General features: G+C 56.0%; 2 protein-coding genes across 4 annotated transcripts; one reads left to right on the forward strand and one right to left on the reverse strand.

Moving 5' to 3' along the window:
• The first annotated feature begins 125 nt into the window (after positions 1 to 125).
• On the forward strand, positions 126 to 6,738 carry LHB (luteinizing hormone subunit beta). 2 transcript variants are annotated; one of them, XM_090259530.1, is made up of 4 exons: positions 126 to 514; positions 5,573 to 5,632; positions 5,928 to 6,095; positions 6,404 to 6,738. In XM_090259530.1, the coding sequence occupies exons 2-4, from the start codon at positions 5,618 to 5,620 to the stop codon at positions 6,644 to 6,646; spliced, it is 426 nt and encodes a 141-aa protein (XP_090115656.1). In that variant the 5' UTR covers positions 126 to 514; positions 5,573 to 5,617; the 3' UTR covers positions 6,647 to 6,738. The 2 variants fall into 2 exon arrangements, with proteins under 2 accessions (XP_090115656.1, XP_090115655.1); XM_090259529.1 differs by lacking the exon at positions 126 to 514 and having other exon boundaries at positions 5,380 to 5,632.
• Positions 6,739 to 6,793: 55 nt separating this feature from the next.
• On the reverse strand, positions 6,794 to 21,458 carry RUVBL2 (RuvB like AAA ATPase 2). 2 transcript variants are annotated; one of them, XM_090259528.1, is made up of 15 exons: positions 21,148 to 21,458; positions 17,679 to 17,733; positions 15,623 to 15,678; positions 15,174 to 15,315; positions 13,611 to 13,740; positions 13,352 to 13,418; positions 12,090 to 12,196; positions 11,910 to 12,003; positions 11,485 to 11,608; positions 10,767 to 10,861; positions 10,559 to 10,677; positions 7,994 to 8,113; positions 7,511 to 7,640; positions 7,015 to 7,129; positions 6,794 to 6,908 (listed from the first exon to the last, which is right to left on the reverse strand). In XM_090259528.1, exons 1-15 carry the CDS (start codon positions 21,157 to 21,159, stop codon positions 6,883 to 6,885), a joined length of 1,392 nt encoding a protein of 463 aa, XP_090115654.1. In that variant the 5' UTR covers positions 21,160 to 21,458; the 3' UTR covers positions 6,794 to 6,882. The 2 variants fall into 2 exon arrangements, with proteins under 2 accessions (XP_090115654.1, XP_090115653.1); XM_090259527.1 differs by lacking the exons at positions 15,174 to 15,315; positions 15,623 to 15,678; positions 17,679 to 17,733; positions 21,148 to 21,458 and having other exon boundaries at positions 6,794 to 6,905; positions 13,611 to 13,952.
• Positions 21,459 to 21,636: the final 178 nt, after the last annotated feature.

Raw genomic sequence — 21,636 nt, forward strand, 5'->3', positions numbered from 1 at the left:
ATGAAAAGGGCGCCTTGGTCGCTTTCCATGACATCCCGGCTCCCATAGGCATAGGCAGCAGAGAGCTCCTTTAGGCCTCAAATGGTGGCTTGCTGTGTGGCCCGCTGGCACGGGTGTGCTTGCAGAAGCCAGGCGCTGCAAACGTGTCCACGCACGTCAGGGCATAGCATGAGCCCTGGGATAGTGGCAGGGGGCCAATGTAGTCAACCTGCCAGCAGGTCAGTGGGGTGTCCCCCATCGCAGGCCACCCATATCTTGGGGCAGCTGGCGAGGGTGCTTCCCTGTACAGTCAGTCAGTGCATTGCTGACAGGCTGTGACTACATCAGAGTAACAGAGCACTAGGCCCCAAGCTTCTACCACTTCCCGTAAAGTCTTCTGTCCCGAGTGGCGCATCTTTTGGTGGAGCTACTCGGCTGTGTCTTCTGCTGGAGCCCCTCCCAACCAGCAGATGTGTGCCAGGTCATCAGCATCGGCATAGCCAGCGCTGCAGAGAGGTTGGCGTCCATTGACGTGGTAAAGTCTTATTACCTTTTCTGGATTATGTTCATAGATTTCCTTCCATAAGTCCCACCCTCACAGGGGTTTCTGAGCCACTTGCCAATCATCTCGCTGCTCACGGGCAGACACAGGGTCATTCTTCTGTACGCCACTCCCCTATCTGTGCAGATGGCCACCCGCCCAGGTTCTCGGGTCATGACTACCCAGACAGTTCTCAACTCAGGCCATTAGCTACTTTGTCCTGAGCCATCTTTCGTCCATACGCTGTCTATGCTGGGCTGGTAGGCCACTGTCCTCCAGGTGGGTGGCTGGCCCTGGCAGGAGCCATCTGTCTACCAAGCATCCTTGTGCACGGGGTAGGCCAGGCATGGGAGGAGGGGGGACCTCCATGCCATCTTGGTAAGTAACCGGGCCCAGGAGCTGCTGCAATTCTCGGCTCAGAGGGCCTGTCACTAGTTTGCTTCTCTTGGAGATATGTACTCCATTTAGTCAGAGTGGTCTATGTGCTACTGAGCTCTTGGGTGGGTTTCCAATGTCCTGTACCCACCTAGCGATCCATAGTATGTACTTGAACCCCAGCAGGCCCAGTAATGGCTTCAGTAGCCAGGAGAGCCTGGGAAACAGCGTTCATTCACTTGTTCTATTGGGCTGTAGCGAGCCTCGCCCCCTTCCAGAGCTGGGAGCAGAAACCTATTGTCACCTTGGTGCGCCCTTACTGTTGCCAGAGGCAATGCCTGAGATTGATCTATGACCCCCAGTCCTTGTATGGTCTTCTCCACTTGCTTAGCAGCCTTAAAGGACTGGGCATGCTCTTCCCCCCAATCCTAGGTGGCTCCTTTGTGGGTGAGGTGATCAAGAAGGCTCAGTAGCAGAGCTAGGTGTGGCATGAAAACCTACCAGTACCCCAACAACCCTAAAAGTTCTTGTAATTGCGGATTGGGAAAAGCTGGAATCTTATCTGTTAGGGCAGCAGGCATCACTTTTGTCTTGCCTGACCAAACAACACCCAAGAAGCTGACAGACAATCGCAGTCCCTAGATTTTGTTGGCATTGACTGCCCACCCTTGACACTGGAGATGAGCCATGAGCTGAGGAGCAGAGTGCTCTAACTCTACGAGAGAATCAGAGGTTGACATGATATCATCCACGTAATGGTGCCATCTCCCAAAGAATGGCACAGTCCATGCAGCTAAGTCTTCAGCCACAGGGCCATGGCAAACAGTAAGACAGTGCAGGTAACCTTGAGGGAGAACAGTCAATGTCCACGGGCTGCCTTCCCAGAGGAAGGCAAGCTGGTCCTGGCTTTCAGGATCAATATCAATAGAGAAAAAGGCATTAGCAAAATTTAATACATAATGGTATGTGCCCAGTTCATGGCTGAGCTGGTCTAGGAAGCTAGCAATGTTCGGCATGGCTACAAAGAGAGGGGGAATCACCTTATTTAGTTCTCTATCATCTACAGTCATGAGCCAAATTCCATCCTGCTTTCAGACAGGCCACAAAGGTGAGTTCTAGGGGCTGTGGGCCAGTCTGATTATGTTCACCTTAGCCAGTTCTTCTACGGTCTTCCCAATCTCCTTATGGCCACCCAGACAGAGGTATTGTTTGGTGGCCACTATTCTATGGGGAGTGGGAAGTCACACAGGGGGGTGTCTGGCATGCCCCCTCAAAATGGCCTTCACAATCCATATTTGGAGGCAAAACTCCCCCAGGGTGGTCTGTAGGTGCATGTCAGCTGGGACATCAATTCCTAGGATATACATGGGGATAGGGAAAGCATACACCTTATAGGGGTATGGTGGTAAATGTCCTATTCCAAGAGTCAGTGTTACAGCCCACCCCCAAAGGGACTGTCCTCATAGCCATCAATGGCAGGATGGACCCCCTAAATCTCTCTGGGTTACCATAAATAACAAAACACTCTGCACCAGTATCACCTTAAGCTGATGCTTTGTACATTCTTTGGGGACCACTAAATAGCAAGTTGTACATGTGGCCTCCAGTCCCCACTGGGTCCCTGTAAATGGGTCCCTCAGCCATCCCCCTATGCAAAGACCCCTCCCCAGGGGTCACCCTCCGGATGGGCTGGAGGCAACTGCACAAGCAGAGCAGCCATGAAGTCAGCCAAGCAGGGTGTCGGCTCTGGGGGTGCTGCTGGGACCGTGCCAGTTGACAGTGTCCATTCCAATGTTTGGACAGTAGATGTCGTTATGGGCTGGAACTGTTCCTCAGGTTTCAGGTTCCACAAACTTACAAGATTATGGTTAGGCTTCTTGTCTGTCTTATCTTTATCTACCCCAGCCTTTACTAGATCATTCCATAGTTGTTGGCAGGTTGCTTTCACTGGACCTTTCTGCTTACATGTCAGATCCTCTCCCCTTTTTCCTTTTTAAAAAAAATATTTTATTATTTATTTATTTTATTTTTAGAGAGGGGCAGGGAGGGAGAAAGAGGGGGAGAAACATCAATGTGTGGCTGCCTCTCACTCTCCCCCAACTGGGGACCTGGCCTGCAACCCAGGCGTGAGCCCTGACCAGGAATCGAACCTGCGACCCTTCAGTTCACAGGCTGTCACTCAATCCACTGAGCCACCCAGCCAGGGCCCCTTTTTCCTTTTTTGTCCTTGTTTTCTGCCTGTCTCACTCCTTTCTTTTGTTTGAATGGCTCTACTTCCCCTGGGTTGGCAACTCTCTGTGCCACTTGTGGTACAAAATTGCCCACCTTGGTGGACACATAGGTATCACGGTGCCAAAGCAAGCAGGGCGGGCCCAACACAGTCCCTCATTCCCACAGTAAATCTTTCCATATCTGGCCCACTGGACTGTGGATTATAGATGACGTGCCGCATGCCTAGCTCCCGGATGAACTGCCGGAGTCGCAGTAAACTGGTGCAGCGTGGGTTAGAGGAGGGGAGGGTAGACCCCCTCATTCGCCCACATGCCCTACAGCCAGTCATTAACCACATAAGGAGAGTAGTTGTGTGACCCACTTGGGCTCTGGTCCTGTGACTTGTCTCAAAGAGGGATGGGTGGGGCCTGGCTGGTGTGGCTCAGTAGACTGAGTGCCTGCCTGTTGAACCAAAGGGTCACTGGTTCGATGCCCAGTCAGGGCACGTGCCTGGGTTGCAGGCCAGATCCCCAGTTAGGGTTCATGAGAGGCAACCACACAGTGATGTTTCTCTCCCTCTCTTTCTCCCTCTCCCTCTCTCTAAAAATAAATATTTCTTAAAAAAAAAAAAAAGGGATGGGTGGTGACAGAACACGTTTTAATTCATCCCCTGTAAGCAAAATGCCAGCAGCCCCTATGTCCCAGAGCTGCAACAGCCAACCTGTGGTGGATTCAGGTCCTTTCTGTCTGAACTTAGCAGCTGGCACTACTAGCTCCGCAGGTGTGTCGGGGTGCCCCTAGCGTGCAGGTCTGCTGGGGAGGCGGCGCTGGGGCGCCCTGCCTTGCAGTGGCTGTTGGGTCTTAACCTTCTGAGTCCTAATCGGACGCACCCTAAGCTTCCCTTCTCCCACCGCTGGCCTTCCCGCTCTCATAGATTAACATGAGTCACTTTCAGTTTCAGCTGTAAGATCCCACTTTCGAGGCTTCAGCCTGTGCCACCACCGCTCTGCATACGGGTGGGTGCTCGCCGCCCGTCCCGTCCCCTGGCAAGCGGCACGCTAGCTCGCATCATCGCTCACTGGTCTGTTCTCATGGTTGCTCTAGGGCGTCCTTACTGCCCGCCGTTAGGAGACGCAGGTTCCTTTCTAGTTTCAGTTCCTCTTCTAAACGCACAGCCCGCGCCTCTGCCACTCTGTCTCTGTGACCCTCCGTAGTGCTGCCAGTGTGAACCAGCCCACAGTGGTGGTGACAATGGAGGACGTCTTGCTTTCTCCCCAGGATGCACCGCTCTCCCACGCGCTGCAAGGCTTGGAGGAGGCCAGTGGGAGTTGCAGGGGCGTCCCCCAGTCCCATGGCCGTCCCCACATATCAAGGTTTGCCACCTTGTACCACACAGAATTCACTGGCCAGCCTGGGATTCCTCCTGGCATTCCCCCCACTCAGCATAATATTGCCCACAGTCCACACAACTCGGGGAGTTTTCGGGGTATCTGAATCCTGCCCACCACTATCCCGACTGTAACACAGGAGGTCAAGCCCTGAGGTCTCTACCGCTCATTTGGGATAAGCCAAAAACACCCCAAAGAGGGCTGGATGGAGCAGACATGGCCTTTATTACTGGCATTAGGGAGCACCGCCCGCCGGCAGGTCGCGGAAGCAGGACCGCGCCTCCCTGAGTAACTACAGAACCTCAGTGTACGCACAGAAAGAAAGGGTCAAGAGGCAGTCACATGGGACAGGAAGCCACTCCCAAAAGGAGATAAGGAGGGAATTACCATCCATTTCCCAGGCAGTACCCAGGCATTCTGGCCGGGAGCCCTCCAGCCAGCCTTCCGTTACCGGGCAGTGAGGAGCCGGGTCCAGCGGGACCCCCCAGAGTGAGAAGTCTACACCGCGGCTGTTTGCTGGGTTCAGCTCTGGCATCCTGGTTTCTGGGTGCCTGAATGTGGGGGACATGGTGCTCCCGCCGAATCCCTGTGGAGGGGGGATATCTGGGTGCAGGCGAACCCGTTTCCTGAGCACAGAGTGCCATATGGAAGCTGAGCCCCTCCTGGGACGCTGGACTCTGGCTTTAGGTCCGTGGCAGGTGGGCAGGGTGGAGGCTTCCGGCGATCACCATTCCAGGGTCGTCGAGGGCTGAGCTCCAGCCTTCCCCTGGTTCCCCCCGTAACAGACAGACAGGGCTACGCAAGCCCCCAGCACAGCCAAGGGCCTCCTGTCCCGTTTCCTGGGCCCCCAACATGATCTCTCTAGCACCTGAGGATTGAGTCTGGGAAGTCTGCTGTCATCTTGCTTGTCCCCTGCTTCTTGGTGCCAAGCACTCAGGGAATGGGGGGAGGGGGTGTTCCACTTAGCCAATTCTGCACCTCCCTGACCTTGTCCCTCGCCCCCGGGGAGATTAGTGTCCAGGTTACCCCGCCATGCCACCTCCCCTCCCCTCAGTGGCCTTGCTGCCCGCCCCCACAGCCTACAGGTATAAGAGCAGGCGAACGCGACAGGGACGCACCGAGGATGGAGATGCTCCAGGTGAGACTGTAGGGCCCGAGTACCTTGCAGCTCCACCCAGGACACACTTGGCCGGAATACAGCCCTGTGACCTGGTGAAGGTCTCTTTCTGGCTTCCTGCTGGGAGAAGGGGAGCAGTGGGGCAGGGCCTGAGTGCAGGTATCAGGGGTCCCTGTGTATTGGGATGGGGGATTCAATTGGAGAGGCTGGCGCAGAATGGAGGTTGTCAGGCAGGGGAGCTGGGTACGCGGGGATGGGAGGGTGAAGGCCGGGGCGGATGTCTCAGGCTGGCCCTGAGCCAGTGGCCTCATCCCAGGGGCTGCTGCTGTGGCTGCTGCTGAGCGTGGGGGGCGTGCAGGCATCCAGGGAGCTGCTGCGGCCGCTGTGCAGGCCCATCAACGCCACCCTGGCTGCTGAGAAAGAGTCCTGTCCGGTCTGCATCACCTTCACCACCAGCATCTGCGCCGGCTACTGCCCCAGCATGGTGAGCTGCCCAGGGCTGGCAGGGATGCACCCTCGTGGCCCGAGGATGGGTGCTGCCACCTCAGTGCCAGGCTGGACTGCGCAGGGCCTGACGCCCTGAGGATGGGGCAGCAGGGCTGAAGGGTGGCCTACGCCCCTGGGCAGGGACTGGGGAACTGGAGTCAGAGTTGAGTGTGGGGTGGGGGGGGGAAGAGTACAGAGGGTCGCCTGGACACACGAGTCTAAGATTTGTGAGGGACAGAGGGGAGATCAGGAGGGCTTGACCCTGAGCAGAGGCCAATGCCACTCCCAACCTGTCCTGGCCTCCAGGTGCGTGTGCTGCCGGCCATCTTGCCGCCTGTGCCCCAGCCGGTGTGCACCTACCGTGAGCTGAGCTTTGCCTCCATCCGGCTCCCCGGCTGCCCACCTGACGTGGACCCCATGGTCTCCTTCCCTGTGGCCCTCAGTTGTCACTGTGGCCCCTGCCGCCTCAGCAGCTCCGACTGTGGGGGTCCCAGAGCCCAACCCTTGGCCTGTGACCACCCCACCCTCCCGGACCTCCTCTTCCTCTAAGGATCCCCAGACCCCAACTTCCCATGCCCATGCTGGCTCTGGGAGCCAGCAGACAAGCTCCCCCCCTCAGAATAAAGGCTTCTCAAACCACATCTGGGGTTGCCTTTCTTTGAGGTCAGGGTGCACACACAATACAGACACGACGGGTCCAGTTTCAGAAGCATTTTATACAAAGTCACAGTGTCAGAACTCTGGTAGAAAACGGGAGGAGGGGTGAGGCGGAGGAGGACGTCAGCTCAGGAGGTGTCCATGGTCTCGCCTTCTGTGGGAAGAAAGGCCATGTGGTCTTTGTGGCCCAGAGGCCAGGCTCCCTCCCACCCCTCCAGGTGACCCTGGGGCCTGGGGGGTGAGACGGGGCCCACACTCACTGAGCTCGTTGAAGAGGAAGGCGTCCTGGTACTCCTTCATGTACTGCGTGGAGCGCGACTCGTCCAGAAAGAGCGAGTAGACGCGCTTGATGTCGTCTACCTGCACCTCTGTGCCCTAAAGGGGGACAGTGAGACCTCAGTGTGGCCCTTCCTGGGAGAAGGGTAAGGGTAGGGACACTGGGGCCACATTGCCTGGGTTCAAATCCCACCTCAGCCACCTCCTGGCTGTGAGCACAACCTCTCCATTTCTTAGTTTCATCATCTGTAAGGACTTAACAGTATCAATTTGCAGTAAACAGATATTCACTGAGCACCGACTATGTGTCAGGCTGAGGACCTACTATGTGTCAGGACGGGAGACAGAAATAAACCCAAGACCAAAGTTCCCTGCCCTAAAGACACACGTTCTAGGACTAAATGCAACAAGGCACTCCAAGCCCTTGACACAGCGGCTCGCCCACGGATCTGGCCCCAAGGGCTCGCTCAGCGGGCTGACCTTGCGTTTCCGGCACACCAGGCTGGCGGCTGTGATGAGCTGGATGGCATAGCGCAGGGAAGTCTCCAGACCAATGCGGGTCAGCACTGTGTAGGCGTCCTCGCTCATCTCCACATCCTCCTCCTCGCATCTGCAGGCAGGTGGGGGAGGGGCAGGCAGGGTCAGGCCTCGGGCTGCAGTGAGCCAGCCCTTCCTGCTGGATCTGCCGGACCACGTGTGGAGCCTGTGTCCTCAGAGCCACAGAATGCTGAGGGTGAGGGGCCACTGAGGCACAGGCTGGGCCTCCTCTCTCCCCACGTCAGCCCCCAGTACCTCCCCCCTCTTTCCCACAGGGCCCCCACTTTGCATCAGAGGCCACTGCCTGGTTGTCTGGCCCTATGTCTTACAGACCCAGACACTTTGGGCAGGTCATCACTCCCCAAGATCTCAGTGTCCCCATTTGTCAAACAGGGCGGGCACCAGCCCCACCCCTCAAGCCCGCACCGAATGCGGAGGATCTGCTTTGTGTCCTTCTCGCTGTAGGGAGAGGTGGAGACGATGAGCAGCCGGTCCAGCAGGTCAATGGGGATGCCGTGGGGGCTCTGGTAGCTGGTACCCCGGATCCTGAAGAGGAGGGGAAGGGGGGCTGTCAGGGTGGTGCTCCCAGGGCCTGGCTTTCCACTCCTGCTCGGAGGCCTCCCTCCTCCCTCCACCACAGCCCACTCACTGGGCCAAATACCCCTTAGCCTTCAGCTCACAGCTGACGTCAGTGCCGCTGAGCAGCGGGCCCCACTGCGTCATGCCCACGGAGCCCAGCCGGTGTTGGCTGGCTGGCTCTGGCCGGGATTACTGGATCAAGGTCCCACTGCCTGCCGCACCTGGCCCAGCACGGGCTCAGCACACAGCAGGCGCTAGAATTCTTATTATTGGTGGGGGTTACTTCTATAATATGGGGGCGAACAGTCAATCAGCAAACACTGACCCATAGTCATAGGGAAATACAGTCTCTGGTCACAATATTTTTGTCAACCAATATATTGCCTGGTTTGATGTGCTTCTGGGTTTTTGTTTTTGTTTTCTTGAGAGTACGTTTATTGAAGCTGGGGACAGTGACACAAGGAAGGGCTTAGGGCAGAAGCAGCAACAGGAGAGCCTGGGTGGGGCTGCTTCAGCTGGAGGGTCAGAGAAAAGGGCCCTTGGAGATGGCTGCAGGGGGTCAGCCCAGGACGAGCTGCTGCTGCCCCGCCTGTAAGTCACGTGGGGCCCCTCAGAGTGTAAGGGATGCGTGCCCGTGGGAGAACAGAGGGGCAAGGCAAAGGCGTGGGGTGCTCCTAGGAGGGGGAGTGCCCTGTGCTTCTGTTTTTGTTTTTTTTTCTTTTTTTTAATTTTTAAAGATTTTATTTATTTATTTTTAGAGCGAGGGGAAGGGAGGGAGAAAGAGAGGGAGAGAAACATCAGTGTGTGGTTGCCTCTCGTGCACCCCCAACCGGGGACCCAGCCCGCAACCCAGGCATGTGCCCTGACTGGGAATTGAACCGGCAACCCTTTGGTTTGCAGGCCAGCACTCAATCCACTGAGCCACACTAGCCAGGGCTGTGCTTCTGTTTAAAGATAATTTACTTAATACATATTACTGACTCATTCCCACGGAACTCACGGTCAACTGTGCTATAACTCATGCTCATCTCTGTAAGGCACATCCCCACCTTCTTGGGCTTAGGGACACAGGACAGCCGGGGACTGTTTTAAACAAAACCACCAACAAAAAGCACCGAATGTGACCAATGTGGCACTAAACAGATCAAGAAAAGGACACGTGTTTGCAACATGCAAATCTGAAAGTAGAAGGCAGAGCGTCGCCCTGTCTGAGCTTAGACTGGAGTGTCTGTGTGAGGCGACGCAGGCTTTTGTCGCTCGGCACGTGTCTGCAAGTGACTGCGTAGGCTCCCCAAAACTGACTTGGGAGCTGCAGACACATCTGAGCGAGCAAGCAGACCCACAGACACAGTCCGCCCATACCGAGGGGTCCTGCTCCCGGCCGCCCCCACGCCCCGAGCTGCAGCCGCTACAGACATGCTCTCTGCGGGCGTCCTCGGGCGCTCAGGCCTCTGGAGACCAACTTCTACATCTGGCTCTGGGCAAGTCCCAGGCCTTGCTGTCATTTGTAAAGGGGGCCGAGACAGTATCTATGTCCCAAGCTTCTCTGGAGGTTCCGAGCAGTTTATCTGGGAAAAGTACCGAGCACAGAGCCCGGAAAAGCTCTGCTGCTGCCCCGGTGGCCGCGCCCCTCCCGTCCCTGTGCTGATAACCAGCCCATGGGGTGGGTTCAGCCGGCGCCTGACTACGGCACTAGAGGTGACAGTCCCCCGCCTCCCGGGCCACCAGGCGCAGCCAAGCCCCTGTGGGGGGCAGGGAAACGGGTCTCAGTGGGCGCACTGGGGGCGGCCTCTGGGCCCCAGCCCACGGGGGCTGTTTGTTCCCCACCTCCCCCTTCCTTCCTCTGGGCCGAAACATAGATGAGGTGGGAAGAGCGCCAGCGGGGAGGGCAACAGGGCACGGGGCGCTGGCCACGCCCAGGACGGCGGCTCCCCAGCTTGGTCGGAGCCCGGTGCCCTTCATGTGTCAGGAGCTTTCCCAGGGCCCTCAGGCCAAAAGAAACACCAAGCCCCATGCCATTTATGAAGCAGTTAGGTCTGAGGGCCTTCACTGTCGCGGGCGGATGCCGTGGCCACCAGCCCTGTGCGCCCCTCGGCCCCTCCCCGACCCCAGAGCTCTGCACGCTGTGCAGCACCCGGGTGCCTCGGCACACAGTCTGAGAAACTACAGCCTCACAACAGAGCACGTGGCCACTGGGCCTCCGCATGGGGCAGAGCGGCCCGCCGGCCCTGATCCCCCACCTGCCGTGTTTGAGGGGAAAGTACCCCATCTTCTGTGGGCCGCGGTACCTGTTACCGCAGCGAAGCCCACGCCTTCCTAACGCGGGACTCAGCCAACAGCCCTGTTCACGCTGGGGCTACACCCGCCGCCCAGAGCAGCCTTTCCCCAGGGGCCTCTGAGGGCCCAGCTCACCGGGTGATGCCGCGGTTGGTGGCCATGATGAGGACGGGCGCCATGTCACTCTCCAGGGCCCGGTTGAGGAAGGAGAAGCTCTCGATGTCCAGCATGTGGACCTCGTCAATGAACAGCACCTGGCAGCCATCGGGGCGCGTGTCAAGCCCACCACCTGTGCCCTCTCGTCCCACTGCCACTCCCCACAAGCCGCACGCCCAGTACCCACTCCGGGGATGATCTCCGCCTTGCCCTCCTCGCGCCACTCGGCCACCTTGGCGTTGATCTGCTCTCGGACTTCTGACTTGATCTCCCCCGTGTCACCTGTGGGAGGTAGGGGTGGTACGGGGAAGGCCGTCAGAGAGGAGACAGGGATCTGGGGCTGGAGGTGGATGAAGAAGGAGGAAGACAAGGCCCCAGGGACAGAGGAAAGGGAGATCAAGACTGGAGTGGCGGAGGGACAGGAGGGCGAGGGGTCTGAAATGTCCCCGGAGACGAGGAAGAGAACTCAGGGGGGAGAAAGGGCAGGGCTGCAGCCCTATCAGACCAACCGAGAGGGACTCAGCAATAGAGAAGGAAGCACACACAGATGGAGAACAGAAGACAGCCTACAGCCCTGGCTGGTGTGGCTCAGTGGACTGAGTGCTGGCCCGAGAACCCAGGGGTCACTGGTTCGATTCCCAATCCGGGCACGTGCCTGGGTTGCGGGCCGTGTCCCCAGCTGGGGGACGTGCAAAAGGCAACCTATCAATTTATTTCTCATGCATAGATGTTTCTCTCCCTTTCTCTCTCCCTCTCTACCCGTCTTTCTAAAAGTCCATCAATAAAATCTTTAAAAAATAAAATAAAAAAAACAGCCTAAGGGATGGAGGAAGAGCCTGGTCCGCATGGGATGATGGGGCGGACGGGGTTGAGGAGGGCGACGAGGAGGGACGCTGGGGCCTCACCTGAGAAGAGGGCCAGGAAGCCCTGGGTGCGGGAGTTGATGACGTCGATCTCGTGCAGGGACACCGTGTGCACCACCTCCTTGCGTTTCTGAAGCTCCCCATCCGGGCACTGCACAAACTTGGTCTACGGGGCGGGGCGGGCGGGGGGTGAGAAAGGGCACAGAAGAGCATGAAAGGGGCCCCAAGGGCTCCATACGGGGGAGACTGGGGCTCCCTGGGAAGGAGCTGGGAACCCAGACGGGGTTACCTGGAAACCCCAGGCCCAGGAGGTAATCAAGGGCACTGAGGGATTCGGGAGCTCCTGGGGGACCTCGCCAACCATGAGCACAGGGCCAGGCTGAGGGGCCCGCAGTGTCAGAGAGGGCACAGGGAAGAACAAGGAGGACGAGGGGCATGGGGCCGGGGGTCCCCAGAGCCCAGAGCACCTGGGAGCCCATGGCGTCGTAGTCGCGAGCGCGCGTGAAGGAGCGGCCCAGCTTGGAGATCTTGCCCGTGGCCTTGTCGATGGTGATCACGTCCCTGCAGGGGAAGGGGGGCAGGAGTGAGGAAAGCAAGGCGCCTGGGCTGCCCCCCAGGGAGTCTGGGGCGGCCCCCACACTGCTCACCCGGCCTGGACCTTGTCCTTGGTGAGGGACTCAATCATCTTGGTGCCTAAGTCGTATATGGTCTCCATCTCCGTGGTCTTGAGGGTCAGCTTGCCCACCTTGGAGCCCTGAAAGGGGTGACATACCAGGCAAGGGCTCAGAGAGGGCCCCAATGTCTCCCCAGCACAGCTTCAAAACAGGCACAACACAGGGAAGCTCTGGGGGTGGTGGGCGCATTCCCTGCCATGAGCGTGGTGACAGCTTCATGAGTGCACACGAATGTCAAAGCTTAACACCCCGGGCTCTGGCTGGTGTGGCTCAGTGGATTGAGCGCCGGCCTGAGAACTGAAGGGTCGCTGGTTCGATTCCCAGTCAGGGCGCGTGTCTGGGCTGCGGGCCAGGTCCCCGGTTGGGGGCATGCGAGAGGCAACCAATCAATATCTCTCTTGCACATCAATGTTTCTTGCCCTCTCTTGCTCCCTCCCTTCCCCTCTAAAAATAAATTTAAAAAATATTTTTTAAAAAAGAGAGAAAGACAAAGGGGAAACCAGACCATGAAAAAACTCGGGAGAGATTAAATTTAAAAAATGAGCAGGACACAGCTAGGTGACAGAAGTAACCAAACACAAAGACACGGTAACGGGTGAGGGTGGCTACTCCTGCAGGGGGATGTGGGGGGGACGCAGGGGGGACGCGAGGGGATGTGGGGGGACATGGGGGGATGCGGGGAGATGCGGGGGGACGTTGGGGGACGCGGGGAGACTGTGAAAAAGGGACGGGGCTTGGGGCTGGCACAGTTCTAGTGTTTGGTCTTGGTGGCGGTTATGAGGGTATTTTTGCTTTATAATAATTTATTAGACTACATATTTCATTTACATGTTTCTTTGTATTTGTTTTATTTTAGAACAAAAAGGTAAAAAAAATTAAAAAAACAAAAGCCTTAGCTTAAAAAACGGGAGAGGGCCCCACCCAGCAGCTAGGCTGGACGGGAAACGCCCTTCAGTGCTGAGCGCGCAGGTCCCCCGTGGCAGGTGATTCTGCCGGGCGGCAGTGCACTGTGGGAAACTTCCTGACCTCCTCTAATTCCACCACTTGGCTTTAACCACTCACGGTGTTCCACACAAATGGATGGCTGCCGTCAATTCAAATGACCCCCCACTGTAGGCACGCAGACGCTGCAATCTGAGGCTCGAACAGCCCACGGGATTCTGGCCTCAGCGCAGACTGACACCCCAGCCCTCCAGCCCAGCCCAGAGGTGGCCCAGACTCGGGGGCAGACTCACCGTGCCTGTGGCTGGCCGATCGATCTGGATCTCCACCACCTCGCCTTCGATGATCTCGGTCTCCTCCCTGGGCAGACAGCAGAGCTGAGGAGAGCACCTGCCACCTGGGCCCTTGGGGATCGCTAATGAGCCCTTGGGGATCGCTAATGAGCCCTTGGGGATTGCTAATGAGCCCTTGGGCGAAGGACAAGCTGGCGGGGACCAGGGTTGCCCTGAGACTGCTGGGAGCCGCCCTACTCCATGTCTGATCCGTGCTTACTTGATGCGAACGCCGATAGACCTCCGGAAGGCCTGTGTCAGTGCCTCTGTCTTGCTCATCTCCAGGGAGAAGATCTCACTGCCGGCAATGGCTGTGAACGGGGTATCGGGGCCCAGGGCCTGTGCCATGCCTGGGGAGCAGGCAGTCTGGGTGGGTGGGGCAGCCCTGGTAACGGGCCCCCCCCAACACCTGCTCTGTGGGAACACCAGCTCCCGTGCTGCGGCGCAGCCAGGGTGGCACAAAGCAAGCCAGGGACAGAGGCCTCCACAGCCCAGCTGGATCAGAAACTGCACCGTCCAGAGGGGACACTTTACAAGCCTATATTCTTACCAGCAGGGCCGGCCCTCTCTATGGCGTGAGGCCCGCAATGGGCTGGCAGCAGACAGTGGGGCCGCGCCTCCCACGACTGCGAGCACGGAACTCCCCGCTCAGCAGCCCTTCCCGAGGGAGCAGCTCAGCGCTGAGCCGGATCTCACAGACTGACGCCACTGAACCCCCGAGACCGGTGTGCAGCGGGAACTTCCTGGCCCCTTCTCAGACGTGCCACACTCTGTGTCTGCAGATCTGGGCCCCTGCTGTCTGTCCAGGACACTTCCAGACATGGTACAGGTCCCAGCTCAGGGGGGACTTATCTGGGAAGCCCCCCCAAGAGCTGCCGCCACCCTGCCTGGCCCCCCGTCCGTATAGATCACATCAGCCTGGATGAGACTGTGCCCACGACCACCTGCCCCCGACAGGAAGCTCCTTAAAGCCAGGCCCTGGGGCTTCCTCATCTACGTGTCCCCAGCGCCTGGGCCTGGCACACCACAGTGCCACTGGGTGCTGCTCTGTCTCAACGGCAAACCTGGCTGTCGCCTCCCTGCCTGGCCTCTCCGTCTGAGCTCAAAGGTGGCAGTGAGTGGAAGACAGGAGGGTCGAGGGAGGCCTCCACCAGGAAGAGATGCCTGAGTGGGCTTCGGAAGGATGGAGAGGAGCTTAATAAGGAGGGTGAGGGGCGCTTCTGTGTAAAAAAGATCTTAAATCGCTAGTGGATTACAAAAGTGACTTCTGTTGTCTACTACTTCTTCCTTCGTTCCAGAACCCCCATTTTATTAAGGTAGCAAAAGTCCAAATTAGAACATAGAAAATATTTTAATGTCTCACTCTTCCATATGATTAAATACGAGCAATAAAATATGAGCAAAAGTGTGTGGGACTCCCAAGGCAAGTGCTTAAAGGGAGCACCATCTAGGAGGTGGAACCTTATCGCATTCCTTTCCTCCTGCTACACGGAGCGTGGGTGTGAAGGCTGGAGCGCAGGCAACCCTCCTGGAACCCGAGGTGACCCCCACAGGGAAAGCAGCGCAGAGAACGTTGAGGCAGAAGGTAGAAGACTTCGTGGACTTGCTCGACAAGCCCTCATGGCCTCCGTTCAGATTCCTCCACGCAACGGAATGAGCCCCGTGCGGTTAAGCCGCAGCCACTTGGGGCGCCTGTTAGAACGCGGCTGAACCTGGTGCTGACACACACAGGAGGGACGGCGTGGCAGAGCCCAGAGCGCTCCCGTCCCGAGAGGTCTCTTACCCATGGCGATGGCCGTCTTCCCGGTGCCCGGCTGGCCGGCGATGAGGACCGCGCGCCCGGCGATCTTCCCCTCCCGGATCATCTCCAGCACCACACCGGCTGCCCGCCGGGCCGCCAGCTGGCCGACCATGCCCTGGGAAGCCTGTGGGGCGGGAGGCCGGGGAGCACACTAGGTGACTCCCTGCGGGGCCCCCCAGCATTGCCACCACCTCCCGGCTCAGGAGATGAAAGTGGATGTTGGCTGGGACATTGGGGAAAAGGCAAAAAAGCCTTTGCCATCCCATTTTTCTTAAGGACCAATAAAGCTCCACATGTGGCTGAATTTGATAAATATGGAGCTAAAGGTCCAGAAGAACATAATGGTCCCCATAATCCTGGGCGCCCCGGGGGCCCTCCGCCCAAGGCCTCCACGGAGCAGGCTTCCCACCCCCGACCCCAGTCAGCTCTACCTGCCGAGGCTCCAAGGCATCGTCCAGCCCGAGTCCCCGGATGTGGGAGTGAGCACCTGCGTGCAGAGAAGGAACCAGGAGACACAGTTACGGGCCAGCTCATAGCAGTGTGTGGCCTGCAGTGAGCGCTTCCCCTCCGGGCCCTGGTTTCCTCCTTGGCCAATTCGGGCGCCCAAATCCCCACCTCAATGGAAGGATGGCAGGACTTGTTAAATGCTCAGTGAACAAGAGGGACTCTTCTTAGAATACATCAGAGCCAGACCCAAGTCACTGGGAGCTAGTTAACCACATAATCAGATCAGGACTAATCAGGAAAGCTAAGGATCACGATTACTTTGTGTTTATGACCAAAGTGGCCTACAGGTTCTGATTTCATTTCATGTAACCCCAAGGAACAATAGTCCCAGCTACTGTCACCTGGGAGCACTTCTGGGGTTCTCTAACCGCCTCAGGCTCTCATCAACGTGGATGTGGAATGGGGCTCAGAGAGGTTAGGTCTCTTGCCCAAGACCACACAGCCGGTGAGCAGTGAAGACTCAGGATCTCTTCTTTTTACACTAGACTACAACCTGTGGTCCTGCCTGAGTCTTTTCAACAGAGAAAACATTTACCAACTGGCCCTTTAAGAAAAGATTTGTTCACCCCTGCACTAGACTATGAGCACCCAGAGGGCAGGGACTGGGTGCAGCTACTGGGTACCACTAGGGTCCTCGGCTCCCAGCAGCACTGAAACAGCATCGGCACCTGAATGTTAAGGACTTCATGTTACTGAAGCAGGTGAACTATTCTACCTTCATTTCGCAGATAAGGAAACTGAGGCACAGAGAGCAACTAGCCTCTCGCTATTTGGCTCAGAAGTGGCACCCAGCAATATGCTTCTAAAACCCATGCTTGTAGCCACAAGCCCAGTGCATATAAAAGTAATATTTACCCCTGGCTGGTGTGGCTCCGTGGATTGAGCACTGGCCTGAGAACTAAAAGGTTGCTAGTTCGATTCCCAGTCAGGGCACAGGCCTGGGTTGTGGGCCAGGTCCCCAGGTGGGGGCATACGATAGGCAACCAATCGATGTATCTTGCACATCAATGTTTCTCTCCCTCTCTTTCACCCTCCCTTCGCCTCTCTCTAAAAATAAATACATAAAATGTTTAAAAAAAAAAAAAAGGTAATGTTTACACTATACTGTAGTGTGCAACAGCACATGTCTAAAAAATACAATATATTATATACCTTGTTATACATAAGTATTATACATATTTTATTGCTATAAAATGCTAACCAACATCTAAGCCTTCAGCAAGTCATAATCTGTATGCTGTGGAGGGCCTCATCTTTAATTTTTTTTAAAAGGAGCAACATCTGCAAAGCGCAATAGGACGAGGTGTGCCTGGACTGCCTCTCTTGGAGACACCGAACAAATGAATCTGAACAAATGAGTACAGGCTCCTCCCTGCAAGGAAAGCGCTTCGTGAAGGCTGCAGCCCACTGGCCCCACTACACTCCAGCTTCCTGCTCCTGGATCCATGGGTCACTTTCCGCTCTGAGTCTCAGTCACCTCAGCTACAATGCGGTGACATTCACCACATGCACCTCCCGGGCCAACTGCGAGGATTCAGCGGGACGCAAACTCATGCACTCACTGGTTTTCTGTTGACATCTGCTTGGCCAGGCCCTGTGCTGCGGATCCAGCTGGGAAGGAGCCAGGCCAGGTGCCTGCCCCCAGGGAGCTAATAATACCCCAGTGCATGCTGGGTGTATGGGATGTTCACTACAGAACCAAACCCAGTAAGCACTCAGTAAATATTCACTTCTGTGACTTCCAGGCAGGATGCCGGTACACCCAGGAGCCCCCAGGGTAGCAAAGCCTGCAGCCTGGGATTGGGGTTTGGCATGGTGCCCCATGTGCCCTCTGACCCTCTCTGGGACTCAGGTCTGCCACCATCAGATAGGAGGATGGTGTGCAAGCTGCATGCCTCTCGGGGTCCAGGGCAGGTTGGCTCTTCAGGGGGACACAGGGCAGGCAGGGTCTAGTCCACCTCCTGACCCACGCTCACTCACCAATACGCTCAATCCTCGTCACATCACGGATCTCTGGGACCTTGGTTGTGGCCGTCTGGGGGTGGAGGAAGACTCGTCAGAAGAGCCCTTACTGTCCCAGTTTCCACGAATCCCTGCTCCGCGCCCCCTGCCACCTCCCATGAGAGTCCTTTCCACTCTTCCCCACAAGCAGACCAGGCATGGCCACGCTCTCGGCTGTTGCCAACTAATGCTGCCTGGTTGACCCCACATCTGACTCCCAGGAAGGTGAGGACTGTGTCTGTCTCATTCACAGCTCCATCCCCACGGCCTAGCACATGTCTGGTGCCCAGGAATTATTCGGTGGGAAGAAGTCCTCTCTGCCCCCAGGAACTGTAAGGACAAAGGCTAACAGAGCAGGCCTCAAGCTGGGTGTGGTCCCGCCTACTGATTTTCCAGCCCCACTTGCCCCTCCATGCCCCAGCTGTCACTAGGCTTTGGCATGTGCAGGTCCTTAAGTCCAGCCCACTCACCCTGCCCCCCTCACTGAATTAGACCAAGCTTTGCTCACTAAGGGAGGCTTTCCCTGACCTCTGTCCCTGCCAGGTTAGCTCTAGGGTCTCTGGACGTCCAGACAGAAGGGCCTCCGCTGGGAGTCCAATCTCCCCATGGAATCTCCCTTTCACGGAGGAGACTGCTAGACCAATGCACTTGGCTCTGAGGGATGTGGGTCCCAGGAAAGGCATGGCCCACACCTCACTTCTTCACCTCAGGCCTCGATGTTTAGGGTTTAAATGAATGATGTAGTAAAGTGCTGAGCTCATTCAAAAGGTAGATACTAAGGACCCTGGCTGGTGTGGCTCAGTGTATTGAGTGCCAGCCTGCAAACCAAAAGGTCACTAGTTCGATTCCCAGTCAGGGCACATGCCTGGGTCGCGGGCCACCTCCCCAGATGGGGGCATGCGTGAGAGGCAACCACAGTGATGTTTCTCTCCCTCTTTCTCCCTCCCTTCCCCTCTCTCTAAAAATAAATAAAATCTTTATAAAAAAAAGGTAAGTACTAAGGCTCCGTGTCCCGGGCTCTCCAAAGAGAGAAGCCAGCCACCACCCTTTCTCATGTGGGGGAGTAAACAACAGTGGGACAATTTAAGAACCCCTTGGAGATCCATGTGAATATTAATAACAGCATCATTCATACCCAAAAGATGAAAGCAATCCAAAATATCTATCAACTGATGAACACAGAAATAAAATATGGTATAGCCAGCCCTGACTGGTGTGGCTCAACTGGTTGGGCATCATCTTGCAAAGTGAAAGGTTGTTGGTTCGATTTCCAATCAGGGCATGTGCCTGGGTTGCAGGTTCGGTCCCCTGTCAGGCATGTAGGAGAGGCGAATGATCAATGTTTCTCTCTCACATCAATGTTTCTCTCCCTCTCTCTCCCCGTCCCTTCCTCTCTCTTTAAAAATAAATAAAAACTTTTCAACATATTTAAAAAATTAAATAAAAATATATGGTACAGCTATATAATGGAATATTATTCAGCCACAAAAAGGAACAAAGTTCTGACTTGAAAACATTATGTAAGTAAAAGAAGCCAAACACAGAGGACCACATATTGTAAAATTTCATTTATATGATATGTCCAAAATAGGCAAATCCATAGAGACAGAAAAGTGATTAGTAGTCACCTAGGGCAGGGGGGATGGGAGGGTTGAAGGGTGAGAGTTAAGAGGAATGGGGTTTATTTTGGGAGTCATGAAAATGTTCTAAAATTGATCAAAAGAATGCACAACTCTGTGAACGTTCTAAAAGCCATGGAACTACATTCTTTAAATGGGTAAATTGTATGGGATATGACCTCAATAAATCTGTTTTCAAAAAATCTGGGTGATAGATCCTTCAGCGTCTGTTATATTATTTTCTGACACTTTGGAATATTTCATAATGTCTAATAAGGAAAGCTTAAGAAGCCAGCATGCTGACCCACCTCCTTAGCCACGTGACCTTAACCTTCCTTCCTTCCCAAAAGTCTCTCTTCTTCCACCAGAATGAGAGGATATGCAGGCATCCAACCTAAGGCAACCCTCTGCTCTCTAGAACCACGAGTTTAGACTTCCTGACCTCCATTCACAGGTCACAAGGCTCCTCCCTTGCTGTTTCTGGCCCCTCCCACTTACTCTCTCCTCGTGAGGTTGGACACCAAGACCACTGGTCACTGCCCCCAAACCTGGGAACAAATCCCCAACACACACACACACACACAAACACACACACACCCTGCACAGACCATCAGACTTTACCTGAGGCCAAAAACAGACTTGGATCCAGGGATCCCAACTGTCAACAATCCCAACTACACAGACCCACCTCCTATAAGGCCCTTCCTCTCACCATAAACCTCTCTGATAGAGCCCATTAATCCCATGGGAACAGAGGGGATTTTAAAACTCAGCACCCATCAGCCCTCACACCTCCAATACTTCATCCACACCCATGGGAACTGGGTCTCCTGAGCATGGCCACTGCCTTTTCCCCTTCTGCGTCCCCATTCACCCCTAGCCAAGGAAAGGGCAAGTCTCGAATTGCATTCCCCAGGCACCTGTAACTCTCACTTAACCCTTCCCCCAGTGTTGACTGGAGTCACCATGGGAACACATCCAAACCCCAAGCTGAGGCCACATCCCTTCTCCATTCAGATGTGTGTGCGTTTATTTATTTATTTTTTTTTTTGAGATTTATTTTTAGAGAGCGAGGAAGGGAGGAAGAAAGAGAGGGAGTGAAACATAGCTGTGCCAAAGAAATTTAGACCGGTTGCCTCTGCAACGCCCCCCAACCCGGGCCTGGCCTGCAACGCAGGCATGTACCCTGACCGGGAATCGAACCAGTTTGTGGGACGATGCCCAATCCAGAACCACACCAGTCCGGGTTCCATTCAGATGTTCCATTCAGAAGTACCTGGTGCCAGCCCCAGGGTACCTGGTCCCTTTTATGGAGTTCTCATTCATTCGTTCAAAGACTCAAGTGATAATTTACTGCGCATCCATGCCCCGTACGAGGTGCTGGAACTATGAGGAAGCCCCCGAGCCTCTTTCCCTTCTCCACCGACACCTTCGGAGTTCTCAATACTCTCTTTTGGCTCAAGATTCGCTCATCCACTCCGCGCTCTCGCTCTCAACCACACAGGGCCGGTCCCGCCTGCCGTCCTCCCTCGTACTCAGGTGCCATTCCCACTCAAAGATTCCTGGATGGGTTGGATCCCAAGACACTAAAGCCCGCAACAGACTTTAGGGTAAAGGACTGCAGAACTGGCCACTGATTGCCCCCCGAGGACCGAAGTTGGAGTTGCCATCAGAGCTGACCGATGAGACCGTAAATCCCCACTGGAACCCGGGACTCCGCGGCCCCAGCCCCTCCTCCCTCAGACCCAAGAGTGCGAGCCCCCTGCCCCTCCTCCCTCAGACTCAGGAAAACGGGTTCGCGCCTCAGTCCTCCGCACGCCGACACTTACCACGGTTGCCATGATGCTCACCAACCGCCAGTATCCTAACGGAAACGGAAGCGCACTAAGAACGAGGCGTTCTGGCCCCTCTAGACTGCCAGGTCCTCCAAAGGTCTCGGTGGTTCCTCATAAATATGCAAACTCTCCTTGTGGGGATAGTCGTCACTTTTTAGGCCGAAACTCCTAGGTCCGTTCTCTACGCCTCCTGGCTCCTCCTCCTTTTACCCAAGCCTCCTTGCTGAGGCCGATTGCAAAATTCTTACCACTTCTTTGAGCAACTACACGTCCCCCACGCTCCCTTTCCTTCTTATTCCACCCACTTCCCTCCGCCCGCGTTTTAGGGGCCTCAAGCTTCGGATTGACAGATCTAAAAGCCAATCATCTAACGCAGCGATAGCCAGGACGGTAGAGGGGCAGAGCGAGTCCTACGCTCTCCACCAATGAGGAGACGTGGGAGCCCTGCCCCCGTGTGCAGACCAATGGCGCTGGCCGGCGGGG

This window comes from Furipterus horrens, unplaced genomic scaffold (genome assembly GCF_987537825.1).
Source record: "Furipterus horrens unplaced genomic scaffold, mFurHor1.1.pri manual_scaffold_13, whole genome shotgun sequence".
Classification (NCBI taxonomy): domain Eukaryota; kingdom Metazoa; phylum Chordata; class Mammalia; order Chiroptera; family Furipteridae; genus Furipterus; species Furipterus horrens.